The 16,641-nt window shown below is 47.0% G+C and overlaps 1 protein-coding gene and 1 long non-coding RNA gene across 3 annotated transcripts in view; one reads left to right on the top strand and one right to left on the bottom strand.

Moving 5' to 3' along the window:
• LOC128835813 (uncharacterized) overlaps positions 1 to 16,641 on the top strand; it is a 188,750-nt gene that overhangs the window by 140,215 nt on the left and 31,894 nt on the right. The window lies entirely within an intron of this gene.
• Positions 1,154 to 4,656, bottom strand: SSTR1 (somatostatin receptor 1). The gene has a single exon (XM_054025541.1). The coding sequence runs from the start codon at positions 2,422 to 2,424 to the stop codon at positions 1,216 to 1,218; it is 1,209 nt and encodes a 402-aa protein (XP_053881516.1). The 5' UTR covers positions 2,425 to 4,656; the 3' UTR covers positions 1,154 to 1,215.

The following is a 16,641-nucleotide window of genomic DNA, read 5'->3' as shown; positions in this document are numbered from 1 at the left end:
AATAAACTTTTCTTATTCTATGTGGTTCGAACCGCAAAAGCGGCCACACCGACTGTCCTTCACAGCTTGCGTCTCTTTTATTCCCTATAGGGTTGTTTCAGGTGAGCGTAACACGCACAGGACAATAGCTTCACAGTCTAGTGCTCCCTTTAAACTTCATTATTTGCACACCTCCCTGTCCAATACCCTGTTCCATGAGAGTCACGGGGCGGTGTATATCTCTCTGTTATCAGCAGCCTACTGGGCAGCCCTGAGATAATGAAATAATCGCATTTCTTTCTTAGGAGGGGTTTTCGATGCCATTTCCATAGGGATTGCCTTTTCCCCTTGAGTGCCACTGAATGCCAAATCTCAATGGAGCTCAATTCTAGTAGTTTGCGTCCCCCAACTCTCTCTCTCTCCCCCCTTATCTTTTCACATTCTTATCGGAGAGAAAGAGAGATCTGTCATTCTGTTTTATTTGAAATATGACTTCATGAGCTTGCCTGTCCCTTTTATAGGAGCTTTTCTCTCCCTTGTGGGGGATGAAGGTTTGTCTGCTCTTTCCCTGCAGCTGTGGGAAAGGGACCTTTTCTGGTTCTACTCTGAACAGAAATCCTGTCTCCTTTTCTGGTCAGTGTTGGTTTCAGCTAGGAAGGATTGAGTTAAATTGTGGCATGTAAACTGAGCGATTTCCTAGCTTTTGACAGAACATCGCCTCGTGTTTTATGGCTGCCAAGGAGCAAAGTCTGCAGTCAACAGTGTACCTTCCAAAGGGGTGGAACAATTAGACACTAAGCAACTCGACCATGAAAAGAGCAGCACATCGATGTGCCACCACAATGGCAAGTGAACCAAAGGGGGGTGGAGAGGAGACGAGTACAAAAAGAAACAGAGAAAGTCAACAGGAGACCTCACTGACCCACACACACGCTGATCAAACACAAGGGGGAGGGGGAGCAACAGATTGAGGAACCTAAAGTCCACCTGAGGGGCGCGCAGTTAATAATTGACTAGGGGTGTAGTAGCATCAGCAAACACAACGCAATTGAAATACAGAGGGGGTGGGGTGAGGGGCAGAAGGCCAGGGAACACTTTGTTGTTCCTTTTCGTGCCCAACTCTGTTGTTTCCAAACAGAATAATAACCCCCCCCACCCCCACCCTACCCGCCCGCAGTCCCCAGCTCCCGGCTGCCCTGCGCCTGGGGGGGCGTCGGGAGGTTGCTGCGCGCTTCCTCAGAGGGTGGTAATCCTGGAGGTGCAAGTGCCGTTCCTGTACATGCTCCCCGACTCCAAGTTGTCGGGGGGAAAGTCCTCCACGCTGTACGCCCTGCTCTTCAGGGCCGTGGCGTAGTAATCGACGGGCTCCTCCGTGGCGTTGTCCATCCAGCTGAGGCACAAGAGCCGCTGGAAGGACCTCTTGAAGTTGTCCGAGAGGAAGCCGTAGAGGATGGGGTTGGCGCAGCTGTTGGCGTAGCCCAAGATGACGGAGAGCTGGCTGATGGTGGCGTCGTCCTGCTCCACGAAGACGTTGACCAGCTGCACGATGTAGAAGGGCATCCAGCAGATGACGAAGACCATCACCACCATCATGACCATGAGGGTGATCTTCCGCTCGGAGCGCTTGCGCTGCTGCCAGCCGGCCTTGAGCGCCACCATGCGCATCTTGGCGATGATGAGGATGTAGCAGAGGCAGATGGCCACCACGGGCAGCAGGAAGCCCATCAGGAAAGTGTAGACCACGAAGACCACCAGCCACCGGTGAGTGGGCTCGGGCATGAGCATGTTGCAGGCCACCGTGCCGTCGCTGTTGGGCGCCGTGCTGGAGAAGATGATGATGGGCAGGATGATGAGGATGGAGAGCACCCAGACGCCCAGGTTGACCATCTTGGCCACGCTGGGCCGGCGGTAGCGGGCCGCCTTGATGGGGTGCACCACGGCGATGTAGCGGTCCACGCTGAGCACCGTCAGGCAGTAGATGCTGGTGAACATGTTGATGGCGTCCACGCTGAGCACCAGGCGGCAGAGCAGCGAGCCGAAGGGCCAGTGGCGCAGCAGGGTGGAGGTGACCAGGAAGGGCACGCTGAGCATCAGCAGCTCGTCGGCGATGGCCAGGTTGAGGATGTAGATGTTGGTGGCCGTCTTCATCTTGGCGTAGCGCAGGATCACGTAGATGACCATGGAGTTGCCGCACAGCCCCACCAGGCACACCACGGAGTAGATGAAGGAGATGAGGATGGCGCTGCCCTGCGAGTCGCTCAGGGTGCCGTTCGGGGCGCCGGAGGAGTTCCTGCCGCCCGCCTCCATGCCCCCCGCCGCTGCCTCCCCCAGGACCCCGCCGGCGCTGCCGCTGCTACAGCAGCTCCCTCCGCTCGCGCCGCCGCTACTGCCGCTGCCTCCACCTGCACCGCCCGGGAGCCTGGGGCAGGTGCCATTGGGGAGCATCCTCAGCCCAGCCCAGCCCTCCCCTCCCGCGGGCTCACAGCAGCCGGCGCTGGCCGCCCGCCTGGCTCGGCATGCTGGCGGAGTCTCCCGCCCGAGCCTGGCATGGGGAGCCAGGAGGCTGCCGCCGAGCAGATCGGCGTTAATTGCCGCTCTCTGGCTGGTGAATGATTAATAGGCAGCGGCGCGTCAGCAGCGACGAAAAGGAGGAGGGGAAAAACCCCACCACAAGGCGACGTAGGTGGGTGTCCTTCCCGCCCGGCCCTGAGCGCTCGGCGGAGCGTCAGGAGCTCAGCCCCCTCCCCGGCTCCGCATTGTTCAGCTCCCGCCCGCGGCAACCTGCCCGGCAGTCCCGGCGTGGGACCTGATACACCGGCCGCTCCCGAAGCTCTGTGGCACCAGCCCGGCTCGTAGGCGCACAGAGACCCCCCCAGCCAGGAGCGATCACCAGCTCTCCACGACAGCCTTCCTGTGCCGACACGCAGTGCCACGGCCACGCACACACCCTGCCCATAGATACAGCACCACTGTACACGTGTACACACACACACACACACACACACACACACACACACAACCTCTAGGCACAGCACCACCGCACACACCCTGCCCCTACACACAGTGCCACCGCCACACACACCCCCTGTCCCTAGGCACAGCACCAGCGTACACACACTGCCTGCCCCTAAGCATAGTGCCACCGCCACACACACACCCTGTCCCTAGATATAGCGCTACCATACACACACTGACCCTATACACAGTGCCTGCCACTCACACACCCTGCCCCTAGATACAGCACCACTGCACACACACTGCTCCTACACACAGTGCCACCGCCCTGCCCCTATGCACAGCACCACCGCACACACCCTGCCCCTACACACAGTGCCTGCCACCGCCACACACACACCCTGTCCCTAGGCACAGCACCACCATACACACACTGCCCCTACACACAGTGCCACCGCCACACACACACACCCTGCCCCTAGATACAGTGCTGCCGTACTCACACTGCCCCTACACACAGTGCCACCGCAACACACACACCCTGCCCCAGGCAAAGCACCACCGTACACACACTGCCTGCCCCTACACACACTGCCACACACACACACCCTGCCCCTAGATACAGCACCACCGTACACACACTACCTGTCCCTACTCACAGTGCCACCGCCACACACACACACCCTGCCCCTAGGCACAGCGCCACCATACACACACTGCCTCTACACACACACATTTACCTCCACACAGCACCACCAGCACCTCTACACACACCTCTGGCCCTACACACTGCACCACCTCCACACACCTACCTTGCTTCTACACACAGCACCACCATCACACACACACACCCTGCCCCTACATGTGGCACCGCTACTACATGCCAACACATACCCATTCTATCACCTGTACACACACATGCCCCAGTATACATCACCAGCTAGCCTATCACCTCTAGACATGACACAACACCACTAAACATACACATAATTACATACCCAATACACAAACTACCACAACTACCCAAACACACACCACACTTACTAACCATTCCATCGATGCCTCACACACTACCACATACCCTCCCTACTGCCACTACACACACATTGCCACCACTTACATAGACAGACATAGATTACTGCCACCTACCAGCACCACCTCACAGATGCAAACACCATAGTCATCGCCCCACAAATGCACACACCCACACTACCATCTACCTTCCTTGCATGCATATTATCAGCACCTACCTATTCCAACACACAAAACTACATTTATAAACATTCACCCACTCCAACAAATCCACCACCACCCCATCTATGCACTCCAGTACATACACATGACATATCATCATCATCATCATCTGCCCTCTCCAACACACACACACACACACGCACTATTCTGGCAAGCATTTTCCTTTCATGACTGAGAAATAGTTCATAGTGATTGTTATATATTGTTATATATATATATATAAACAATGATGCTATGGTAAAAATCTGTTTCTGTTGGACAAATAATGATGTCTTTAATCGCAATGATTTCTGTGTGTGCAACATAGTTTCTGTGACTATTGGGAATTGTGTGGGTTTATTTTCTTCATTTTGATTTCTGTTCCAATACAATAATGAATTTAGTGAGCAGGATTTGCAAATTATCTTAATATTCGTAGACTATTATTATTGTCCATGAGCGTTTTAGCGATTAATTGAGCCGTTAAACAATAGAATACCATTTATTTTAAATATTTTTGGATGTTTACTACATTTTCAAATATATTAATTTCAATTACAACACAGAATACAAAGTGTACAGTGCTCACTTTATTTTTATTACAAATATTTGCACTGTAAAAAAAATGTATTTTTCAGTTCTCCTCATACAAGTATTGTAGTGCAATCTCTTTATCATGCAAGTTGAACTTAGAAATTATGTACAAAAAAACCTGCATTCAAAAATAAAACATAAAACTTTAGAGCCTACAAGTCTACTCAGTCCTACTTCTTAGTCAGCCAATCACTCAGACAAACAAGGTTGGTTACAATTTGCAGGAGATTGTGCTGCCTGCTTCTTGTTTACAATGTCACCTGAAAGTGACAACAGGTGTTCGCATGGCACTGTTGTAGCCGGCATTGCAAGATATTTACATGTCAGATGTGCTAAAGATTCATATGTTCCTTCATGCTTCAACCACCATTCCAGAGGACATGCTTCCATGCTGATGATGGGTTCTGATTGATAATGATCCAAAGCAGTGCAGACTGATGCATGTTCATTTTCATCATCTGAGTCAGGTGCCACCAGCAGAAGGTTGATTTTCCTTCTTGGTGGTTCGGCTTCTGTAGTTTCCGCATCAGAGTGTTGCTCTTTTAAGACTTCTGAAAGCATGCGCCACACCTCGTCCCTCTCAGATTTTGGACAGCACTTCAGATTCTTAAAACTTGGGTTGAGTGCTGTAGCTATTTTTAGAAATCTCACAGCAGTACCTTCTTTGCGTTTTGTCAAATCTGCCGTTAAAGTATTCTTAAAACGAACATGTGCTGGGTCATCCTCCAAGACTGCTATAACATGAAATATATGCAGAATGTGGGTAAAACAGCAGGAGACATACAATTCTCCTCCCAAGGAGTACAGTCACAAATTTAATTGACACATATTTTTTTAACGAGCATCATCAGCATGGAAGTATGTCCTCTGGAATGGCGGCCAAAGCATGAAGAGGCATATTAATGTTTAACATATCTGGCATGTAAATACCTTGCAACCGCAGCTACAAAAATGCCATGCAAACACCTTTTGTCACTTTCAGGTGACACTGTAAATAAGAAATGGGTAGCATTATCTCCTGTAAATGTAAACAAACTTGTTTGTCTTAGTGATTGGCAGAATAAGAAGTAGGACTGAGTGGACTTGTAGGCTCTAAAGTTTTTCGTTGTTCTGTTTTTGAGTGCAGTTATGTAACCAAAAAAAAAATAAATCTGCATTTGTAAGTTACACTTTCACCATAAAGAGATTGAACTTTAGTACTTGTATGAGGTGAATTGAAAAAAATACTATTTCTTTTATCATTTTTACAGTGCAAATATTTGTAATAAAAATAATAATAGAAAGTGAGCACTGTGCACTTTGTATTCTGTGTTGTAATTGAAATCTATATTGAAAATGTAGAAATACATCCAAAATTATTTAATACATTTCAATTGGTATTTTATTATTGTTTAACAGTGCGATTAATCACAATTAATTTTGAACACATTCAGTAGATTATAAGCTTTGTAATGATACCTTACAAGAGACCTTTTGCATGAAGCATATTCCAGTTACATTATATTCACACTCATTAGCATAGTTCCATAAAATGTATGGAATGCAACGTCACAGGCACGGTCATGGAAAATGGAGCCAAGGCATCAGATGCTTTAACGGACCCTAGGGGCTACTGGCAGCTGGCATAAATGAAAGACGCCTCAAGGATGCTCTAATTTATGTGAGGGGCCAGACTAACCCTCAGAAAAATCAGTATTAGGGGATGTAAAGGTCTCTTTTCCACAATTCACTGTTGATATGCTTTGGTCACTACTTGGTTGGACCCAAATGTCATGGATGGCCTATTGCTGACTCATCTTAACACAACCAAAACTGAGTTCCTTATTTTTCTTATCAAATTCTCTTTTCTTACTGGACTTCATAGTTGTGGACAACAGTATTATCCCTCCTATCACTCAGGCTCATAATCCATAGATAGACCAGATTAAGTGACCAAGGGTACGTCTATACTTACCTCCAGGTTCGGCGGTAAGCAATCGATCTTCTGGGATCGATTTATTGCGTCTTGTCTAGACGTGATAAATCGATCCCGGAAGTGCTCGCTGTTGACACCAGTACTCCTGCTCCGTGAGAGGAGTACGCGGAGTCGACGGGGGAGCCTGCCTGCTGCATGTGGACCCGCAGTAAGTACCTTGTAGTTCGAACTAAGATACTTCGACTTCAGCTACGTTATTCACGTAGCTGAAGTTATGTATCTTAGTTTGAACTGGGGGGGTTAGTGTGGACCAGCCCCAAGAAATCAAGGCAGAAGAAGAAAGATGGTCACGAGAACACTGCCATTGTGGGAAGGGCTTTAAAGAGAAAATAACCACATTTTGGAAGCTTCCAAAGCAAACTACTTAATTTGCAAGGGAAGCAGTTTTTCTTTTCCAAGTGTTACATCTTCTGAGCAGTCAGGAAGCAATTCCATCTCCCAAGAAGGCACAATTCAGTGGGGGATGAGCAGGGCCGGTGCAAGGAAGTTTCGCGCCCTAGGCAAAACTTCCACCTTGCGCCGCTCCCCTCCCCCCAGCCCTGCGGCAGCTTCCCCTCCCCCCCCCCCCGCCCTGAGGAACCCCCCCGGCAGCTCCCCGCCCCCCCCCCCCCGGCCCGGGAGCCGTGCGGCACCTCCCCACCCCAGCTCACCTCTGCTCTGCCTCCTCTGCTCTAATTCTTCTCCCCTCCCAGGCTTGCGGTGCCAAACAGCTGATTGGCGCCGCAAGCCTGGGAGGTGGGAGAAGTGGAGCGGCGACTCCGCACTTGGGGAGGGGGCGTAGGAACGCTGTAAAAAAAATTGGGGGCACCGCTTTTTGGCACTCCCAAATCTTGGCGCCCTAGGCAACCGCCTAGTTTGCCTTAATGGTAGCACCGGCCCTGGGGATGAGAGACACCTAAATCACCCTTGCATCTCCCAAATTCTGGCCTTACCAGCTTGCCTGCCCAGTACTAGGCATAAGTTCGACCAGCCCTATGGGCTGTTCTGATTTACAGTGACTTCTCACAGCCTCCAACGAGCTGCTCAACAAATTTAGACTAGTAAGAGCACAAAGCAGCTATACCACAATCTGGCCTTTTCCCTCTTACCCCAGCCACTCCTGTAGCATGGCCCTAGACCAGGAATTGTGCAAGAGAGCCATGTAGGGCTATTATATTGTCCCTGCCCCACCTGAAGAACCCCTTATGCCAGTGGTATTCTCTGCGGAAGTGGTTAAGAAAACTTTGTAGCACATTTATGAAGGCTGAGCCCCAGTGGAGGTCAGAATTAGGGCCCCAGAGTGTATTCTTTGTTAATGGAAAAATACTGGTTGACACAGACACCTTCCAGTTTATTTATAGTACTGTAGGTGTATTTTTAAGAGACATATTAGGTGGCAAAAATCAAGTGCAATTTATAAATTGCAGCTGCATCAACTCATGTGTTGAACTCTAGCCAATTATGTTTAAAACCTCCGCCAGACAGTTTCACTCTAACAACCAAAAGGCTCCACAATTCAAAAGTAAGGTACATGTATGTAAAAAAAGCCATATTTAGGGCTCTAATTTTGTGTCCACAATTATAGCATTTAGATGTTTAATGGCCTAATTTGAGCTGCAAAAATTCTGTAGTTCTCTTTCACTTATTTCTTTGTAGTGGCTGGGATTATATATGACAGTAGTTGTCAGCAATATCCTGCCTTTATTTGCAGCTCCTTACTGCTGTAACAGGCCTTGAAACTGCTCTAATTTGTATAATTCCACCAGGCTGCTCTGCAAACCCTGAAAAGATGTTGATGGGCTGAATACTTTTGGTGGGTTCCCACTAAATAATTTTACAAAACTTCCCATCCTCAGACTGTAGATGCCTGATACAAAATTCAAAGTCAATGAAGCATAAATCTTAATTTATGGGTGATTGCTCCTTTGCAACCATTATTACAGGATTTTCTTAGGAATTATTTGAATTAGAATGTGTTTGGTATAAGTTATGTAGTTGTATTTTAAAAAAAAATCTATGCATTTTTCATAATGTTATGATACAAAAGAAAATTTCTAACCACTTAAATCTCATAGGTGCAAATATTAAGCTGATTTATACCCCGTGAAACCCATTGCATGGATTGTGAGCCAGATGAGATTTTGACTTTTGAGTAATGACAAAAAAAATTTTAAAGTCTTCCATTTGATAAAATGAGTGTACCGGTATTTTAGTTGTCCTGAATCTCTGATTATCATGCTTTTAGCACAGTGCCTGAACTTTACATCACTTCTTCTGGTGGTTGACAACAAAATGAAAATATACAGATGGAAGTGATTCATTTTGATAATGGTATGTTTGAAAGCTTTGACTCTCAAAAGGAAAAGTCTGTCTTTTTACACTTGATTGAGAAATTAGCATCTATTCTGTAAAAAAAAAAAAGGATGATATAAACCAAATTAGTGGTCAAGTTGGGGTTTAGTGGTCAATAAGTGGCTTTTTACTCTCTCCATCCAGATGTGTTTATTTCAGCTTTAGTAAGTGAAAAACATTCAGATCAGATCACTGAAAAAAGCTATGCTATATTACAATACTTGCCATTTAATTTCTTTTGCTACTATAGTAGTTAATAACCTGCATAGCCCACCATTATTAAAATAATTATCTGCCAGAATGATACAACAAACTGTTCTATGCCATTAATTGTTTAAGAAAACTGAGGACTGATTATATATGCTGACAGCATGCTTTCTAAACCATCTAGAGGAAGTTCCCTCCCCAACGTAGTGACAATAAAAGGGATAGGACCATTCAGATCTCAGTTATGCGTGTTTAAATTTGAGTAACTATTGACTGCATTGGAGTTACTTAGATTGACATTGGGCTAACAGAGTTTGGAACCTTGATCTGTAAGCACTGCCTACACTACAAAAATTACTTGTTGCTGGCATTTGGGGTTAGCAATTGGTGCAGCTGAACTGCTGCTGAATATGGTTTAGTTACAAATGTAGCCAAGGACAAATGATGTCTAGCATATATTCAGAAAGCTGGGTTAAAATCTGTTTGGAGCAAAGCAGACAGTCAGACAGAAAATCTTTTCACTGATCATTTAACATAGCTGAAGGATGAAAAGAGCCAGAGAAGTGTGTGTAATTTACATTTAATACATTGTATTTGTGAGGTGTGATCATAGAACAGTAAGTTTAAAATGGAAGTGTCATAACCTCCTTTGAGGTTATAGATCTGCAGGCTTTAACTTTATCCACAAGAGCACCACATTATAATCCAGGTGCTAATTGTGCTGCATAATGGCCATTTTAATTATGGTTTAAAATATTATGCAATTTTTATTTTTTTTTCTTTTTGCTCCTTCCTGAGTATTCTTATGATTTTACTGTCTCCCTAATGTGTAACCTTTGGGGTCAGGGAGTTGCTTAGTGCTACAAAGGCTCCATGATAAACTCCTTAATGTCTTCATTTTCAAGAACCGTGTAAACTTAAAATAATTGGGTTCAAGTGCATCACAAAAAATTTTTCAATAATTTGATTAGGGATGAAAACATTTACACCACTGAAACATATGCTTATGGAAATAAACATTCTCAAAGGTTCTGTGAATATAGCTCTGTTAAATTCCTCAGAAGGGGCTACTCAACCGGATGGGCTGCACCTGGGTGAGGTGTTGGCTGGGTACACAGTCCTAACTGAACCAGAAGCCCAGCTGGGAAGAAAGAGGCTGTGTTTGTACAAAGCTGGGGAGAGGAGAGCAGAAAGAGGCTGTAGGGGAGAGAGTTGATAGTCACTCTCAGGGTTGAGAGAAGGAGGAATCCTAGGAAAAACAGCACCATAGGCGAGGCCGCATGGACCTTAGCTGCTGATTGTAGGGTCCCTAGGTTGGAACCCAGTGTAGAGGGTAGGCCTGGGTTCCTCTACCAGCTACTGGGGGAGTGGCACAGACAGGGCAGTGGACTTTGAAGACTGCTTGAGGTGACTTGTTTAGAGGGACTTTGATACCCCAAAAAGAGAGAAAACTATAGTGATCTGGACAGAGGGCCAAGCCACAAAGAGGAAACACTGCAGCTCGTGGGGCATGAGAGATTGGAACAAGGTTCGGAGAAATTGCAGAAGGAGGTGTCAAAGCAGCGGTGAGCTAATCCCCAGATGAACCCCAAGGAGGTGCCACAGTGGTGAGCGGACTAAATCCAGTGACAAGCTCCTTTAAATGTTCGACAGCTGCAGTCCAATCATAAGTTTAAGCACTGCCTATAATGCTTAAAGTTGTCATTTTAAAACACTGGAAGGTACTTTCTGGCATACTCAATATAGTTATTACAAAAATAGAGGTTCATAAAAGTCTTCTGTCATTTACTCCATGCCCTCTGCCAAAGCATTTCCCTGGACTTGGTCCCATCTAGTTTTACAATAACTCATTCAATGTGCTTCTCTGACTTTCTCCACGGTAATCAGTTCTTTTTAAATGTAGGCTGACTGTATGCTGTTTGCCAATGTGAGCTGTGTAAGCTCAAGAGCTTGTCTCTCTCATCAACAGAAGTTGGTCCAATAAAAGATATTGCCTCAGCCAACTTGTCTCTCTAATATCCTGGGACCAACATAGCTATACCAATACTGCTCACTGCTACTTTTTTTAAACAGCCCTGGTCACAATCCGAGAATAACCACATCACTAAATATACAAGCAGAAGGAGAGGATTATCAGTTATGGAGGAAATGGAATGGGACCAGGGGGAATTCATGTTTGCATACAAATAGCTTTAAATGAAGTAGAAAATATTGTTCTGGAAGCAAGGAACATTATGATTTTATAGACTAGCTGTGCTGTATGTTGCACAATGAAGTTTTATTACTGGTTTCATTCAGTTTGTAGCAACCACTCTGAATGTGTAAGTTGACAGGGTGATGACAGGCAGTCCGGCAGCAGCAGTTGAGATGGGGACCACAGGAAGGTGGATGGGGGGGACAGGCAAAGGAGGGGCAGTAGGGTCAACCTGAGGGCAGGGCCGGTGCTACCATTAAGGCAAACTAGGCGGTTGCCTAGGGTGCCAAGATTTGGGGGCGCCAAAAAGCTGTGCCCCTAATTTTTTTTACAGCGTTCCTATGTCCCCTCCCCGAGCACGCTGTCATTGCTTCACTTCTCCTGCCTCCCAGCTTACAGCGCCAATCAGCTGTTTGGCGCCACAAGCCTGGGAGGGGAGGAGAATTAGAGCGGGGGCGGCGTGCTCGGGGAGGAGACGGAGCAGAAGTGAGCTGGGGTGGGGAGCTGCCGCATGGCTCCCCGGGCCGGGGCGGTGGGGAGCTGCCGTGGGGGTGCCTCAGGGCAGAGGGGGGGAAGCTGCCGCGGGGGGGGCACCTCAGGGTGGAGGGGGGGCGGGGAGCTGCCGCAGGGCTGGGGGGGTGCAAAGTGGAAGTTTTGCCTAGGGCGCGAAACTTCCTTGCACCAGCCCTGCCTGAGGGTGCCCACCCACCTTATTACCTGCCATGGTCAATGTGGATAGGAACGAACACTGGCGGGGGGAAGAGGGGGAAAGGGAAGGGTTGACCGCTCCTCCCCGCTAGGCTGCAGGCAGAAGAGGAGGGTGCCAGAAGAGGAGGGGGAGGGCACGGGGGCACCTACCAAGATAGGGTTGCAGTCATCGACACGAGATGGGATTACCAGTTGCTCTGGCTGCACTGGCGGGGGGATGACTATGATGTCACTGAGGAGTGTGATGAATACTGGGGTTCAATGGAAAAGGGGGAGGGGCACAAGTGCATAGGAGGGGGATGTGGGTGCATGGAGCAGAGGGGCTAGCTGGGACAGGGGTACCACAGAGGAAGAGGGGAAAAGCAAACAGGTTAGAAACAGGCTGCGGAGAAGGCAAGCAAATGAAAAGGACTAGCACCAGGGGCTGGGGCGGGGCAGGCAAACAAGCAAAACTCCCACGGGAAAAGGGTGGGGCGGGCAAACAAACTGAAGCTACTGGGGGCTAGGGCAAAAAAGAGGGGGGGACACTGCTGCAGGGAGACTGGTGGGCAAGGCAAAGGATGGGAAAGTCTACCAGCTGAGAGCAGTAGAAGAGGCAAGGGCCAGTCCAAGGGGAAGGAGGAGGCACATGCGCTCATGTGTGCTGGCAAACGCAGTTCTCTGCTGGCTGCTGCCACAGGCCCAAGCGGTGGGTAAGGAGCAAGGCAGGCAGCTGAATCTCGGAGTAAGGAGTGGAGGAAGATGGTAAATTGGGGTGGTGGAGGGGGCAGCAGTGGAGGTGGGGGGGCAGATGGACCAGGGGTAGGCTTCACGCCACACCCCCCGTCTCCCCACAGTAACAATCGATACCCCCACCACAAGAGCAAAGTTGAAAAGTTACTCAGTCCTTCAGGAGGCCCCCTCCACAGTGTTCTGCAGGTTTCCCACGCACTCCTCCAGCAACAAAAGGTCTCCTTCCTCCTCAAGGCTCCCAGGCAGCAGAGGCAGCAGCATCAGCAGGCAGTCTGGCAACCAGGCAGGACCCACCCCTCAGGGGGTGGCAGCAGAAGCAGAGGCAGGGTCCCTCATTCCCTGTCCGGGGAGCAGGCCAGCAGCCCCTCCCCCCACAAGGAGCAGCAGCAGCAAACAGGGAGTCCACTGGCCGGCAAGGCAGCGTTTGTGTGTGGGGGGGGGTGTCTGGCCCTGACGAGAAGCTGAGGCAGCAAGAGCCTTGGGTCTAGCAGCAGCAGCTCCACACCTGCAAGAGAGTGGTTTTATTGGGTGCTGGGAAGTGGGCAACTTATGCCCGCCCACAGCTAAAAGCCCCTCCCCCAGCCTAGGGAGGAGCTACTGAACCCAGAACTCAACTAAATTCAGGGGACAACAAAGGGGAAAAAAAAACCCCAAAAACCAGGAACAGGTGTGAGGGTCAAAGGGCCAAAAATAGGGAACCTGAAGGGGACATTGAGCAAAGAACCCCGGACAATGCCCACCGCTCCTCAAAGGCATCAAAGGAGCCAGTGGATGCAGCCCAGAGGAACTCCATCCAGATGCGTGAGTGGATAAAGGAACAAAGACAGGCCCCACAATCGACAGAGCCCCCCCTCAGCAACCCTCTTCTCCCTGGTGTTATAAATGGCCACCTGGGAGGAGGTTGATGAGGAGGTCCCTCGACTTCGTGGAGCCATGGATGGGATGTGCATAAATAAACAGGAGTGAGGAAAAGTGCAGCCAGAACCTCAATAAGAGGTTCTGGAGGAGCCGGAAGAGGGGCTGCAACCTGGCGCACTGCAGATAGATAGGGTCTACGTCACATCGCAAAAAGGCTGAGTTCTCAGAAGCCTTCCATCCCATGCCCACTAATAAATCTCTGGGCGTGGATGGGCTGACCATGGAGTTCTGGGACATCATGTCACTGTCTGGGCTGAGTCCTTGGGGAGTGAGGTCCTCCCCCTGTCATCTCATTTTTGACTATGGAAACAGACCTTATTTATGGGATCTTTCACTAGAAAACCCCTTAATGAGAGTGCTGTGCTGAATTCAGTGTTTAAAAATATAACTATGTTCTGGTAGTTGCATGCATTTATTCAAACTCATTTGAACACAATATCCAGACATGCCAAACCCTCCTCATAGGGTAGGGGAGGATCCCTTAGCCAATAGGAATCTGACTTGGATTGGGCTGATCAGCAGGTTTGCTGCCAGGTCTTTGATGATCAGGTATATCATATTTCCAGGGATATTTTTAATATTCTATTTATCAATAATATAAACTTATTTTCTGCTTAAAACTATAAATATAAAATATTGTCTACTTTCTCTTTTTATCTACCATTTTTATTTGTCCAGGTATTTTAATTCCTAAATAGGAAAATCAGTTTGTGGAATCCAAAAATACTTTAAAAGGGTAACTATTATGCGAAGGTGAAGGGCATGAAATGGAAAGGGATGATAAACTGTGATTTCAACTTACTGTCATAGTCATTAATGAATGCTTGACTGACACTCTACCAACTGTTCATCTCAAAATGCAAACAATATGAAATAATCTAGTTATGAGATATATAAAGGAAGAAAGAATTTTTAAACATAAACATGCTGGTTCGGAGGAGTTTGACATTGAGATCTTGGCTTAAGAATAGTACCTGGGAACCAATTAAATGCTGATACAGAAGGCAGCAACTTTTACTTTCCTAAATTAATAATGGGGACTCATTCATCTGGTCTTCTTAGACATTGTCTATGAAGAATGAAGAGAGAGCAGGCATCTTTCCAACTTCTTTTTCCCAACTGTAATGAAAATTTCAGATTCTCATTCTGATGATTTCACTGCCAGCCATGTTGGTAACTCTCTCCTTTACTGCCAAAGCTACCACTAGTGCAATACTTCTTTTTGAAGGAGGCTATTTGCCAACAATTATCACACTGTGATATCAATGATAACTCCTCTTCTAAATACTGGGAGGAAAGGTGGTAACTGCATGTTGGTAACCATTGTTAAAAGTCAACATATCAGTGTGTACTTCTATGTTTGGAAACCTTGTTCCAGGAGAAATTCTCCATCATCCAGGCAAGGGATGAGAGATCCACTACAGATCGCTCAACCTTTCAAAATGGTTGTGTTTACAAAGAGAATGTTCACAACATTATTCAGCTTTATCTTCCTTTCATCAGCTTTACATTTTACTACAGTATTGTCCAATACATTTCCTGTCTTTATATTTTCTTCCCCAGTATCTTGCCGCCTTGTTTATTGCATCCTTACTAAGTCTAATGGTTTTGTTTTGTGGCACATGGAGTTAGGTGATCAAACATTTGACATTTTTCATGATGTAAAATCTGCTTGCCCAAGGGCCACGACAGGGCTCTGCTGCTTGGTCTCACTCCAAGTGGCTTTGTGGCAGCTCTGGAACAGTCTTTTGTTCAATCTAATCTAATCTTTCTATCTAGGCTCTTGCAATGGCAACTATCACCACAGTATCTTAGTGCCTAAGTTCTGGACATGTCTGATATGTCTGCTTGCATTGTAATAGCTTGAGTGCTCTTCCAACTCATAGCTACCAGATAGCTCTGCTGGTTTGTGAGCTCTGGGGGGGAAGTGAAAGGCTTGGAAATGCTCCTGAGTGAACTGAGGCCGTTTTCTGTATACTTTGCTAGCATGGCCAAGCCCCTCATGTTTTTCTCTAGAGCTCAAACACCAGCAGAGCTGTCTAATAGTTGAGAGTTGGAAGACATCTCTAGCAATTAAAATGGAAACAAACATATCAGTCACACCCAGATCCAGATATGATAGAACGTCAACTTTTTCTCCCCTGATACTTTTGAACTTCTGTCAAGTAGCATAAACCCAACATTTTGATTACTCCCCCCCCTTATAAAATCTACTGTGATTAGAAAAGTTGTAATGATTTTAAAATATTCAAGAAAAATAGGATGTGAAATCCTGTCCCTATTAAAGTCAATGGCAAAACTCCCATTGATTTCAGTGGAGCCAGGATGTCACTCGACGGAAGGGGACGAAAGTTATGAAGGGAGGAGTCAACATTTTCTGTAATGCTGAAAATCCAAAAACATTATTGTGCAAATGCATGAGCATCAGATAATGAAATTGGGACTATAAAAAGAAAGTGAACTGGCCTAAACAGATCAGCTTAGTCTCATTGTCCAAAATTAATGAAATCTATATAGTGAAGAAACGCTGTAGATGCTGAAGAGCTGTTAGTAAATATATGTAAGAAACATATATAAATAGATGTTTTTTTATCGAGATAGAATCACTTACATCAGTGATAAAAGCCTTGACTGCAGCTTGTCTTTTTCTTTTTTTGTCTGTACTTTGTGAAGCACATTTTAGGGGACACTGGGAATGATCCTGGTGATCTGATGCAGGAAAAATATTCTCACTGAGGTTTTCTCTCATTAAGAGGCTTGGTGCATTAAAACTGCAGATGTGAAACAATTATTATTTTCATGTTATATGATATGT

The sequence above is a fragment of the Malaclemys terrapin genome, chromosome 4 (assembly GCF_027887155.1).
Source record: "Malaclemys terrapin pileata isolate rMalTer1 chromosome 4, rMalTer1.hap1, whole genome shotgun sequence".
Classification (NCBI taxonomy): Eukaryota; Metazoa; Chordata; order Testudines; family Emydidae; genus Malaclemys; species Malaclemys terrapin.
Note: the sequence above shows the minus strand (reverse complement) of the source record. Positions and strands in the feature narration are given on the sequence as shown.

What these genes read in the sequence shown, in the direction of transcription:
- SSTR1 (XM_054025541.1), bottom strand. Translation starts at nt 2,424, where the DNA reads ATGCTCCCCAATGGCACCTGCCCCAGGCTCCCGGGCGGTGCAGGTGGA.